Raw genomic sequence first — 13,771 nt, forward strand, 5'->3', positions numbered from 1 at the left:
TTCTCATTGAAATCAAATACATTTACCCTGAAGTTGTCTTCATTCTAATTCTTTATAGTTTTACTTTTGAAGATTAAACTTCAAATAACATTGTGGGGCATGAATGGAACTAAACACAGATTTTCCCCTCTTTTATCTCAGTCTCAGTTTTTCCTGCATTCTCATCTATTTTCTCTTTTCCCTCTCTTAACATACCGCCATCACTGCCAAGGAAAGGTTACTGAATATTGCATCTAAAATATTTAATTAATAGGACGATAGTCAGTACTGATTTGTCCTTTTACTAAAAAGAATAATGATAACACTATTTTTAATAGTATTATTTAAAATGCAACATAGTATTTTAAGGTGTGGAGTTTGCTTTTTCCTTTCCCTTGTCCTCTTCTCTTTTATAGGGAGAGAGGGGGAGGAGGAGGAAGAGGAGGAATTAAAATCTGTGAAAAGATTTTAATTAAGAAAATTAAATGAAAAAGGGGCACAAATGAATTCTGTGGAGGGGCGGGAGTAGGGTGAGGAGGAAGCAAAGCAAAGCTATTCCAAACGATTAAATCACCATTTTTAACAGTGTAATGGGGTTTGCATACTGAAAAGTGGGGGACGGGTTCTTATAGCTCATCAATAATTCATAGGCACCGGGGATCATTCCTAGGTCAGCAGACAGAGGTAAAGAGCAGGCATCTCTTGAAGGGGAAGAACCTCTACTTCCCGGTAGAAATGCAAGGGGAGACTTTTCTTCAAGTGTTCTGGGAGTGTCCCATTTTAAGTCCTATTCATGTTACTAGACTTCACCCCTACCCCATCTTCACCCTTCTTTGCAAGCTTTCTTCCAAACTTCTTTTATTCTTATCTTAGTGCATTGGTTGTTTATGTTTTTCTTTTAAAGTTTCCTTTTCCCCTCTAAGGTTTATGTGTGATAACATCTTCAGACATTTTTTTTTTCTGGGCAGCTTTAGGCAAGTCTCTATCATTAAGTATCACCTTCCAATCCCACAAACAAATTTCCAAAACTGTAGAGTAATGTGAAGAATTTGGAATATTTCTACCAGGATGAAACATTAAAGTTTTTTTTGCCTTTGGAAATATCTCATTTCCCCCCCCAGAAGTCCATTTCATAGGAAACCATCATTTTGTGGAAATTTGGGGACATGTAGAGACTATCTTTGAAGATGAAATGGAAAAGCGCTCTTCTCTTCTGTTGATAATTGCAGCCTTTTAAAACACATTTTCTTTCTAACTGAGGAAAGCTACAGCATCACAAATATTCCAACCAATGCTTGAGATTTTGCTTAGTTTTCCTCTTCCTTCCTCTTCATTTTTTCCTTTGTTTTATTTTGGCTGGCTGATTGCTCGACAGAGTATGCTGCTTTGAGAACAGAAAATCACAACAAAGTAATAAAGAAGGAAGAAGAGAAAGAGAATCGTTCACTCAGGAAGATTCGCTAGCTCTGCTGGCTTCTCTCTCACAATGCGGGCCGGCTTGGAGGAGGAAAATATGATCAATTTTGAGAAGATGGAGAACAGATTCTTGTGATGAACTTGATTGGACAGGATGTCATTTTGAGTATAATTGACCTGTACTTGCCATGCCAAGAACCCATTCTTGGTTTTAAGTATCAAATACAAAATTAAACCACCGGAGGAAAATAGGGCTCTTTCTTGTAAGAAGTAAAGAAGTCTTCACTTGTTTTCTCCTCGAAATTCGGACATTCTTTTCCTTTGCGGCGTTTCCGAATAATTTCGCAAACTTGATTCCCCAAAGTTGATTCCCAGGCACCAGGTAGCCTTGAGAAAAGCGGTCTCTTCCTCCCACCCCCCCTCGCCCCCTCCCCCCTCGCATTCTACAGATGGCAAACCTTATGCAATTCAGCAGGTTTTTCCTCAAAACCCTGTGAAGTGGGGGTAGGATTTTACAATGCCAAGCCTCGGGGTTTTGAGGATGGATAGATAGGCTGTTCCTGACAGCCTAATCTTCTGGAATTGATTTTCCACGTTTTGTGAAAGGATTTTGTTGTCTTACACCAGAAACACAAACTGAAAGTTTCTCCTAAAAACAACTTTATAGAAGTATCGTATGGATGGGAATTGGGGTTGGGGAAATGGAGCTGGACCTGTGGAAGAAGGGTGAAACTCCGCACTTGTAACAGCGCGGTATTGCCAGCAGAGCTCGCTTCAGACCGATTCACAGCAGCCGTCCAGCCCTCCTCTGCAGAGAAGGGTCTGCCTTTCCACGAGAAGCTTTGCCCAGAGAATTGGAGGAGAGGGCGGGAGGGAGAGGGAAGGCTACTTTCCACCGGCCGCTGCCCGGCATGAAACAGAGGAAGGAAAAGCGACCGGGATTCTGCCCGCTACGATTCCAGCCGCCTCATTCTTTCGACCTTCCTTTCCCGCTCTTTTTCTACCCGGAAGGCAAATATATTATGGACAGGGGTGTGTTGCAAAGTTGGGGAAGGAACGACGGCCGGAAGCACCGATCGGTATAGGTTGGGGAATCTGGCCAGAGACGGTGGTCTTAGGCGGATTGGAGAGGGCAGCCATTATTGCGCCAAGGGTCAAAAAGGCGAGGGTCAAAAGTTTAGGTGGTTCGAGACCAGGTCTTGTGTTGGAGGCGGATAGACAGAATGTCAGCTCCAAGGAGGGCGGGACGCGGCGGGGAGGGGGAAGGAGGGAAGAGGCTTTCTGGCGGGGGAGGAGAGAAGGTGAACGTGAGTGGAAAGAGTTAGGAAGTGCAAAGGGAACTCCCGGCATTAAGGAGGAAACGTACCTGGGGGCAAGTTCGACGGTCGCTTTTCTTTAGGGCTCTGAAGGATCTCCGCCCTCTCGCCCGCCCTCCTCTGCTCCATTCCCTCGTTTTTCCAAGAAAAAGTGTCTCTGAACACCTTGGCCACAGCCCAGTGTCCTGGGCTTCCAGAGCAAGCTCTGCAGAAATGAATGGCTTGGGATGCTAGCATCCCAGGGCTACTAATTCTTTGGTGGCGGCAGTTTTTGGCCATAAAACCTTGCTCTTGAATGGTCATATCGATGGTTTATATGACCCACCTTATGTGCAGTTTGACCAAGTTACCATCAATCCTGTAACATAAAAATATCAGCTAGATGAGCTGGAATTCAAGAAAATTGAGTTGTTAGGAAGTATAAAGTGTTCTTGATATAGAATATAGAATACTATTAATATTACAGAATTAGCTGCAATCCTTCCTTTGGTTAGAAATCTATGTCCTTAAGTGGTATTTTTTAATCACGTAGAAAAATAGATTTGAAATTAAGAAATTACTTTTAATGGTGCATAATAATAATATTAATCATCATAAATCTTAATTTACGTTGGCAGTAATGTTCTAAATCTTTCCCCACATTACTCCAAAATGAAGTTCCAAAGGATTTAGAACCTAATCCAGCTTTGAATGTATAGAGATTTAGACCGGCAATTTGCAGGCATTTTTCAGGGATTTAGAGCACTGTTTTTGCTAAACCTGTGTAAATTAAACCAGAATTGAGAAAAAGTGGAGGGGTAACATACACATAACCATTGCCCACTTAATTGACTTAATGTGTTTTACCTATATTGGGTAAAATGAACTTTCTGATAAGCAGTTTTGGCCAGTGAAGGGAAAAGTTTGGAAAGTATTGCTTTAGAACATGATGCAAGGGGAAACTTCTGTAGGTACAAACACTGTTGAAAGTAAATAAAGATTATGTTGACTTATGAAATTTCAGAAATTTCAGAATGTTGTTGGTTTATATACTAATATATAATGTTCATATATAAAGGGAGAATTCCACCAAGTGATTGTCCCATACAATTTCCCAGTAGGCTGAAAAAGTTATTTTGTCACATTAATAGCAATTGGCTACTTTGAATGGTTTACACTTTTAAACAAGAAATAAAATAAATAAATATTTTTTAAAAAAATAAACATCAGAAAGCCAGACCTGTTTATTCTTTATCTGTTGTCAAAATATTTTTTGAAATTCAATACTGAATATTGAACTTTTTTATTTTGAAACTATTTTCAATCGTTTCTTTGTTTATATATTTAGCTTGTGGATTTATACTATGTCTGTATTTTAAGCAGATAATATTCTGTATTCCTGAATTGTATTTCAAAAAATGAATGCAGTTGTCTTATCCAGTTAATAATACCCTTAAGAACATTGCCTGTTAAATACAATTGCACACCAATACATGATGTAGTTAAATGGCAGAGAAATTGAATATTGGATTACTTGACAAAAGTATTTTTTAGAATGATCAGGTGGATTCTTTTTAGCTTTACACAAGGAATAAATAACTCACTTATGTCTCTTTAGCATGTAAAGTCTCTGAATTTACATGGGGAAAAATCCTTAAAGTTATTGTTGCAGAATATTCTTAGCAAAAATGAGGAATGAAAGAAGGGTGGATTAAATCAATTGTAAAAGGCCATTTAATTTCAAATGATAGAGAACCTTTCTTCAACCTTCAAAAGAAACAATATTGAAAGGAAAAAACTCTGATTTCACTCAATTAATAATAATAATAACATTGCAACAACAAAAGCAGAATTTCATTTCCATGTTTTTACTGTGTATTTATCAAACTTTGGATTTCAACCAATTTATTACAGTATAACTGAAATCTCTTAAGAGATTACAATCTCAAGTGAATATCAAAATCCTAAGTGAGTTAAAATCACATTTTCTCCACAGATACAAAATTTAGAAGCAAATATTATTGAAAAGATTCAATTTGTTTACAAAAAAGGTTGTTCAGGGATATACAATGCCATTAAAGATAAAGAACCATTCCATTCTAGAGTCTCAGCTTCTCTTTTTCTCTCTCATCTTTAGGTGAATTGCTTGAACATAAATTTTTGTTGGACTATCAAAATTAAAAGGACCAAAGAAGTTAAATGCAAAATATTTATATCTAATAATATATCCCACATGTTTAAGGATCTGTCTGTAAATTAATTTCCAATTAGTGTTTTATTTTTCATGTGCATATCCATGGAAATGTAAGAAAATATATTTGTGCATGTGGTAGTGGTGGTGGGGGGGGGGCGGGAAAGGTAAAGGTTTAATTCTAATAGATGGCATAGGTTTTGTCGGTATTTTATAAAATACCACTAAATAAATGGCCCTCTGTTTAGCTGCAACTTAGGTGATCCATTCCCCGGTACCCTTAATTAATTCACTTATCTCTAAAGTGCAGTCATCTCTAGTTAGAGCATTATTATGAAGGAATGGGTGTGTGAATGGATAAGAGTCCCAAGTCTCTGTCCCTAATATGCAGGCTTACTTGGCTTCTAATAGGAACTTGTGCAACTAATGCTTTCCGTTTTCCTGCCCTCACATATTCCAGTCCTATAGAAATAGCCACTGAAGAAATATCAATTAGGGGGAAAAGGGAAGAAACCAGTGAAGCTTGCTTGTTATTGGATAAAGCTTCCGTCCCATGTAGAGATAAAATGAAAGAGAATGGGTATTTCTACAAGGCAATCAATATAATGACCTCTTTACAGCAATAACTTAATGGCACTTTGCCAGCTTTGTCAGTAACCTACGTAAAGTATTGCTCCGTGTTTGGAACCTGTAGAATAAGTGGCATATGCAAAATAATAAATAAGATTGCACAATAAGAAAGGCATTAAATAATTATAACAGTAAAAATATAACTTGGATGAGTTAGGCTAATTCCCTGAAAATTTCCACAAATATTATTTTCCTTTTGATTAGTATCTTTTAGAGGCAACTAAATATTTTGAAGGGGCCACTGTATCAGATATAAATGAGATTTAACCTAAATACTTCGTTGTTGCTTAGTGCCATTTTACTCAAATGTAAAGATAGCATTTGGGAGAATCGCACAGACAATTCTCTTTCTCTGTGTTCCTCCTCCTCATCTCTTTGCTAGACAGACCATCACTCTCTCCTTCTCTGCGCCAAGTGTTTCCTACAATTCCCTTCTTGTGACAAGTGTACTTTCAACATAACCTCTAAGACCAAACAAAGGAAAAAACAAAACTTTCTCTTTCCCAAAAACAAAAGAAAGAAGTTGAACAATTCTTGTGTTCTCTCTCTCTCTCTCTCTCACACACTGTATTTTTTCCTGTACATATATTGTACTATATTGCATGCTTACTAATCCTATTATAAGTGTTGGGTGCATAGTAAGGTATAAGTGCGGATATACTGATATCGCTGTGTATATGGGCTGTATCCACAGGAATGCATTGTGCTATAATTAAAATATATAGTAAAAGGAATGTGTATTAAAAGGACCAAACAATAATTGCGGCCCCTGTAAAGGACAGGACTGCGCTCATAAGCCGGGCCCTGGCATTCTTCCCACTTCTCTCCCGTACAAAGTAATGGCCTGAGTAAAATTCAATATGACCGAGAGAACTATGCAAGCGTATTATAGAAATGCAAGGGGGAGAGCCCGGGAGTGGGGTGAAACTCAGGTCAGCGCGTCTAACAAATATTAAAATGTTGGAGGCGCTCGGGACACGCCTAGCTGTTTAACAAAGACTGACAAACTATGGAGATTAATACGAAAACTTGCCGGTATCCGAATCGAAAAGGCTCAGTTAGGCCTACGGCTGCTTGAAAGCCAGTAGCCAAATATATCGTAAGCTTTAAAAGCCAAGAGAAAGAAAGAAAGAAAGAAAGAAAGAAAGAAAGAAAGAAAGAAAGAAAGAAAGAAAGAAAGAAAGAAAGAAAGAAAGAAAGAAAGAAAGACACTTTCGGAGAAAATATCTGACATGGAGGAAGGGAAGATATAAGCGAAGGATCTACTTTTCTGGTTGGTATTAGGGTTGCATGGCACGGAGTGGGAGTGGGGTGGAGAGGTGGCGTATTGCGGCTGAAGTGGTCAGGATGTACGGTTGCATTTTGTACCGTAGCTGGCAGCGAGCGCACTTATCTTTTTAACTGTGGGAAAAGGGAACGCGAGTGACTTCAAGAATATTTAAGGAGCTTTAAGGACGAATTTGGGGTGAAGATACTTTGGGATCAGTTCCTGAAGCTCCTTGGGTTCATGCTGGCAAAAGGCGCTAAGAATCGGCCCTCCTCGGAAGTCAACATAGTTTTAGCCCAAAAGAGGACGAGCAATAACTATAAGAATTGTGCCGATTCTTGCGCAACATCCCCCCCCTTGGAAAAGGTGGAAATGTTGCATGTTAGAGTGACAGTTATGTACCAAGGTCTTAAGATGTAATGTGCGGGCAGGTGTTTTGTCTATATGTTGATGAGAGAGACTCCCCTTGGAATCCCTTTTCTCACAGGATCCCGAAAAGTGAGCCCCTTTGTGGATAACCCTTGCCAACCATCCTTTCCGATCTACTTAATTTTATTACATTTTGCAAACAGGATCCTTGGCCACGTTTGCGATAAGATTGGGTTTTTTAGCCTCATTAACTTTTCTGTTATGCAGAAATCGCTTGACTAAATCTCTTTCCAAACTTCCGAAAAGTTAAGACATTTTTATTAGAGCAATCGAAAATGTTTCCTCTCCACCACCCAATTAAGCGCAAAAGGTTAGGGGGCGGGGAGGAGAGGCGAATGGGGGGGGGGAGAAGCGGGGACGTTGCTGTTTCTTTTGATTTCGGGGTTTGTGTGTTTTGGAGGAAAGTGTGAACGCTAGGGGTGCTGGTGATACTGGGATAACTCCTCCCCCCATTTGTCTATTTGTACAAGGAATTTTTAAAAATAGTACCGATATTTCTGTTTTGTTTCTTTTAAAAGACAGAATTATCCTCATTTTTCGTTCACCAGGAAGCCTGTATCTTAAATGAAGGGCAGCTAGAATGTACATATAACACCCCCCTCCACAAAACAGGAAAGGGAAAAATGGAAAAGATCCAGATCAGAAGAAAAACAAGAGTTGGTGTCTGAAAGATGTAACTAGTGTGCATCCATATTTGGTAAACATTCTTGTAGAGAGCAGGAATTTCTTTTCAACTTTGATCACCAGAACTCCATTCCTCATCAAGTTAGCTTTTTTTTTTAAAAAACTGAAGATTTGTAGCTTAATTTTTAATGCCCTTTGATGTTTTTCTGCCAATGAGATTGGTATGTTTTGGAAAGGTGTATAAAGACAAAATGATATGTGGACACTCTATTTTTGGATGAAGGTATTCAATTTGGACATAGTTAAAAGAAAATTCTGCTGAAAGCAGATTTACATCATTTAAAACTTATTTATATTGAATAATTAAAATATTCAATATTGTTATCAGAAATTTGATTATTGGAAAAAAGGAACAAGAATCTTGTTGTGTTTTTTAACTAGGAGGGTGGAGGGATGTTGTTTGGTAGGAAGTTGGGAAGGAGGGAAAACCAACCGGAAAATAATGATAAGTTTAGTCACATTTCCTTCCAAATGTTTTGTTTTGTCTGAAATTAATATTTATTCCTGAAGTGAATAGTTTTGCTTCTCAAAATACAACACATCCTACACCTCTTAGGTGAGAGCAAATTTGTATTAGTCAGTGAAAATTATTCCTAAACACGTGAGTAGGATTGAACTGTGTGCTTACATGTACTGCTGATAGAAGAATCTATCCTGAGAAGGCCAGCACACAAAGAGTAGATATATTACATATCAGTATATGTATGTCATAATTCATCTACACATACTGATATAATTTTATTCAGAGGAATACACCTCAGGCTCCAGTAGTTCAATCCTAACTTCAGAAGAAAATGAATAAAATGTTCTTCTGATAAATATGTCTAGGTAACAGAAAAGCTTTTTTCTTTCCGCAGGAACAGTGAATTCTATGACCTACTTAAGAGGTAGAGAACACTGAATTCAGTATGGCTTAGGGACAATTAGTAACACATCCTAAAACAAAATTGGAGTTATTTTACCTTTCTAAAATGTCTGCCTACAACTTTGTTCTCCTCATTCCTACTACCTACAGAAGATGAATGGTTTACCCAGAATACATATTTTATTTATATCCCCATTTTGGTGGGAGGACTGCAATTACATTTCTTTGATCTTTTCTTCATTTTTCTGGGATTTAAAGGAAATGCGAACAAAAAAGAACCACCCCCTATTTCCCGGTCTACCTCTTAATTTGTTTCCAGATTTCTCTGCCTTTACTTCTCTACTTCTCATTTTATGCAAAGATGCCTAAAAATCTTTGCAATGTTTGGAAGTTATTCTTTACTACCATGAAGTCATGCAAAGGAGTGATTTTCATTCTAATGAAAGGATAAATCTTGTTGAACTAGATTCAGAATGAATTTCTTTCTGCTTAAGGTTCCTCTTTAATCCACTTTTAACCCCTAACTTTCAGATTATGTTTCAAAAACTGCATGCCTTTTTGGATGGATGAAACTGTAATGGATTCTGCTACAGATTCTGGCTAATTTGCACTATTTTGCAAATGCCCACACAGTTTCTTTTGAAACTGGACCATTGTTTTTCCAAATGCCAACCACTTTTGGCTGAAAACTAACATTTTTTTCTCCCTTTTTCGCAAAGGAGGAGGTCTCTCTGTCTTCTGTATGTACCCTGTAGATCCGAATTTGTGTAAAAGAAGCTGTCTCACAAATTCGCATCTAGGGGAATATGTAGTTGACACAAACCCTACGGAGCGGAGCCCAGCCTTAAAGAAAGAAGAATGAGAAAAAGAAAGGAGAATAAATCGTTAAAATCATGTTTCTTAACATTTTTCCTTTTTTTATGCACCATTGGTGCACACACACACACAAGCATCTATCACAGGTGTTCTTTTCCCCACTTTTTACTATCATCTAAACATTTTAAGTTTTTTTTCCCTATTGCATTGAAATATTATTGGGAGGGAAATCACAGTAAAAGGAAGAAGAGACAGATAGTGCAGTATAATGAAAAGGAACAATCAGGATATGTGTGTGTGTGTATGTTTGCCCATATAGAAACCCTGTAACCTCTTTTTATACTTTTTTTAAAAGCGAATTTCTTCAGTTAATGCCCAACACAATTTGATGACATTAGTTCCAATTCTCTCTTCTACTTCTTAATGTTTATATGATTTTTATCTTCTAAACATGGAAAGAGAACCTGTCTAAACCAGAAGCTAGCTGTCATTTAAAGGATGGGTAATTCGAATTGGTTAATGATGTTTCTATCGATCCAAAATAACCTCTATCTATCTTTGCCACTGGTTTGACTCGCTCACAAAATTTAAGCCGAGACAAGAAAATGAATACCTCACATAGATCCCGTTTTTTTCCTTCCAGTTTCATATTTGTTCTATGCCTTTTGAATTGAAATATTCACTACGAAAAGAGACGTTGGGTGTATAGAGTTTTGACCAAACATCCGCGGACAAGGGGTGGAGTTTAGGATTTTGTGTCTTCCTGATTTGAGAGATTATGGAATACCCGATTTTGGGTGCGTGTGTGAAATTAAAATATTAATATAATTTTTTAAATATCAAAAAGGAATGCGGAATGCCGATTATTCGCACCGCAAAGCAGGATCCTATTTATATCCCGAATATATTTCACAGATAAAATAAATCCAACTGGCTCCAAAGCAACCTGCTTTAAAATTGAATGCGAGGTGGCAACGGTAAGGCTAAAAGTGCGCCCCCACCCCTTCCCTTCTTCGTGATTATTTCCTTATCCGGGAATCCCAGGCTACCTCTCTATTGGTTCATGGGGTCACATGGATAGCTAACTTTGTTCAGTTGACGGCAAAAGTAGGAGGGATCTGCGAAACAGGAAAACGAGAAGGGGAGGGGAAGGAAGGGCGAAGGGGGAAAGGGAGGGGGGGTTTGAAGAAATAGGAATAAATTTTAGTATATTTTTGGGGTGTGCGTGTGTGTGTGTGTGAGTGAGCGAGAGTGTGCGTGCCGGCGCGCGCGCGCTCTTGCAATTCCAAAATTAATGGCCATGAGTTCTTTCTTGATCAACTCCAACTATGTGGACCCCAAATTCCCACCATGCGAAGAATATTCCCAGCACGATTACCTTCCCAGTCATACTCCGGAATATTTCAGCGGCCAGAGGCGACAGGAGAACTCTTTCCAACACGAGGCGTTGTACCCAGCGCGGTCCGCCTGTAACCAACCATCCTATCCTCCATGTCAGGGCTCTGGGCACCAGCCACTGGTCCTCTCCCCCAGGAGCCAACATGCTCCGGCTGGACTTCAGAACCATCTCTCCGAACCAAATCATACTTGCGAATCCATCACGCCAAGCCCACCGCCTTCCTGTAGCCAAAACTCTCTCAACCAAAGCCCTGGCAAAGAGCCGGTAGTTTATCCTTGGATGAAGAAGGTTCATGTTAGCACGGGTAAGTGAACCTTAAAGAGCTGTTCGCTTTATACTAACCTGCACCTCAAAGTCTCGTTGGGAAGAGAGGGAAAAAGGCTTATTGCCCCCGTTGTAAAAGAACCATTCCCCTTGGAGATTTATGGTCTCCCTGTTTGCAGAGCTCTATAATTACATCCTCCATAAATTTTTATTGCTCTTCTTGGCCAACTGCCTTTGAAGTCCTGTTAACATCCTTCTCCAGATTCTCTTTCTTCCTTTCCTTTCCTTTCCTTTCCTTTCCTTTCCTTTCCTTTCCTTTCCTTTCCTTTCCTTTCCTTTCCTTTCCTTTCCTTTCCTTTCCTTTCCTTTCCTTTCCTTTCCTCTGGAAAAATTTTAGGGAGGTATGGGATTTTTAAAAGTTCAATTTGTACATTTTTTTTTCAAATTCCTCTCTTGAAAAGTCTCTTTCTTGACAGTTTTTCACAACCTCTTTTCATAGCACTGAAGGTGGCTATATAGTGGAATCAGAGAAAAGACGATTTAGTATTAAAGAGTGTGTTACATCTAGCAGAAACTTTATAGAACTTTGGGGTGCACACTTAACTCTTTGGTACATGTGGATAAATATTACTTTGCTTGGGGCACTTAAATTGCCACCCCTGAGCTTATTAATGCTGTTCACTATGAGTGATTTCAAGGTACTTATGGTGTTTATCAGTCCAATAAGGTGAGGTTTAACTGCACTCTATATTTCATTCCTATCCTTGAGGGATTCCTTATTAGATAGTCGACATGTGTAAATAGTGGCCTCTTTTTCTGATTTCTGCTTATGATTGCCGATAAATTTAAAAGTGGCCTGCTATCCGTAATTTAAGGCAGAGAGTCTGCTGTCATTCTCTTAGCAATGATACCAAACACTCTAACAGATAGTAAGTTAATGGGTTTACTGTAGATTAACTTTAAAACTTTGTTGTTTAATTGCTTTGAAGATCTCAGCTAAGGCTGGGAATGAAGTGAAGGTTTTTTTAATGCAGGATATATAAATTTTAGGGCTATGCAAGGCCGGAGGAAGAGGGAAGGTTCCAGTCCTTGTTAAAGGCATTGGTCTCCGGGTAGACAAAAAAAAAGGTTGAATAGATATTCTACTTCAAACCTTCCAATTAAGCCTGTATCATTTTAAAAACATTGTGCTCCATTCACTGCATCCAGCTACACCCATGGGTGTATTTCTGTAATCCTATCCTGGGTGGGTTTATTCAAAAGTAAGCTGTACTAAATGCAATGGGGTGTGTCTGGTGGGCTGATAGAGATCTGAGACTGGAATACCATCCTAGGTATGTTGGAGTGCCCCCCACATAAAAGGTTTCTGAGAGAAGGGAGGAAGGAAGGAAGGAAGGAAGGAAGGAAGGAAGGAAGGAAGGAAGGAAGGAAGGAAGGAAGGAAGGAAGGAAGGAAGGAAGGAAGGATTCAAAATCTTGAGCAGATTTGGGGCGGGGACCTGCGGTTTGCGATTTGTTTTTGTGGTCTGCTTGACTATCACTTGCAGGAGACTGAGGGCAGTGAAGACCGTTCTTGTTTTGTTTTAAAGAGGCAGAAGAGTAACCTTCACACTCCCCCATTCCGCCCTTGTTCTTTTGTCCTCCCTCCTTCCCACTTCTTTTGTGCCTCTTCTTCCAGTCAACCCCAGCTACACCGGAGGGGAGCCCAAGCGCTCCAGGACAGCCTACACGAGGCAGCAAGTGCTGGAGTTGGAGAAAGAATTTCACTACAATCGCTACCTCACCCGGAGGCGAAGGGTGGAAATCGCTCACTCCCTTTGCCTGTCCGAGCGCCAGATCAAGATATGGTTTCAAAATCGGCGGATGAAATGGAAAAAAGACCACAAGTTACCCAATACTAAGATCCGATCAAATGCTGCTGCCAACCTGCCGGTGCCAGGCGGGGCAGGAGGCCCCCAGGATCGAACCAATGGGCCGACCCCAAAACCCACCCCCAACCTATAACCATCCTTGAATGCGACCTGAGGGTGTGTGGGTGCACACATGCCTGTGCACGTGTGTGTGTGTGTGTGTGTTTGTGTGTGTGTTGGGGCGGGATGTATATGAATGCGTGTGCTAAGAAGTGATTATAGAATGGGTTTTTGTTCCCTGAGAAGAAAGATGGGGGCCATTAGGGATATGGAGGTTGGTGGGTGGGATCACTATTTATACGAGGAAGAGGAAACAAAAGAGAAGGGGGGGTGGTTTCTCACTGGCCGGGTTGTGTTTGGGGGTAGTTTCTCTGTTCTACTGTATAGGAGGTAGGGGTTTCCAGATTTGGCTAAGATGGATCCCTTCTTCATCCTTAATCAAGCCAAACTTGGGCCCATTTGTCATGTTTACTCTCCCGTACAAACGAAGGACCTTATGCCAGCCATTAGCTCGACAGCCAGAGTCATCTTTAATAAATGAGGCTTGGTTTCACCTAAGGAGGACTGGATTCTCTCCCTCCCTCTCCATCTTCCTTCCTTTCTATCTCCTCTTTGGAATCCCATCCT

At 39.7% G+C, this 13,771-nt stretch overlaps 1 protein-coding gene across 1 annotated transcript; it reads left to right on the forward strand.

Moving 5' to 3' along the window:
- Window positions 1-10,600: 10,600 nt before the first annotated feature.
- Window positions 10,601-13,238, forward strand: HOXB4 (homeobox B4; the record flags this gene model as incomplete). Its single annotated transcript, XM_081345439.1, has 3 exons — window positions 10,601-10,679; window positions 10,864-11,275; window positions 12,913-13,238. The coding sequence occupies exons 2-3, from the start codon at window positions 10,867-10,869 to the stop codon at window positions 13,236-13,238; spliced, it is 735 nt and encodes a 244-aa protein (XP_081201565.1). The 5' UTR covers window positions 10,601-10,679; window positions 10,864-10,866.
- Between the last annotated feature and the right edge of the window lie 533 nt (window positions 13,239-13,771).

Source organism: Vipera berus, assembly GCF_964194415.1.
Source record: "Vipera berus genome assembly, chromosome: Z".
Lineage (NCBI taxonomy): Eukaryota > Metazoa > Chordata > Lepidosauria > Squamata > Viperidae > Vipera > Vipera berus.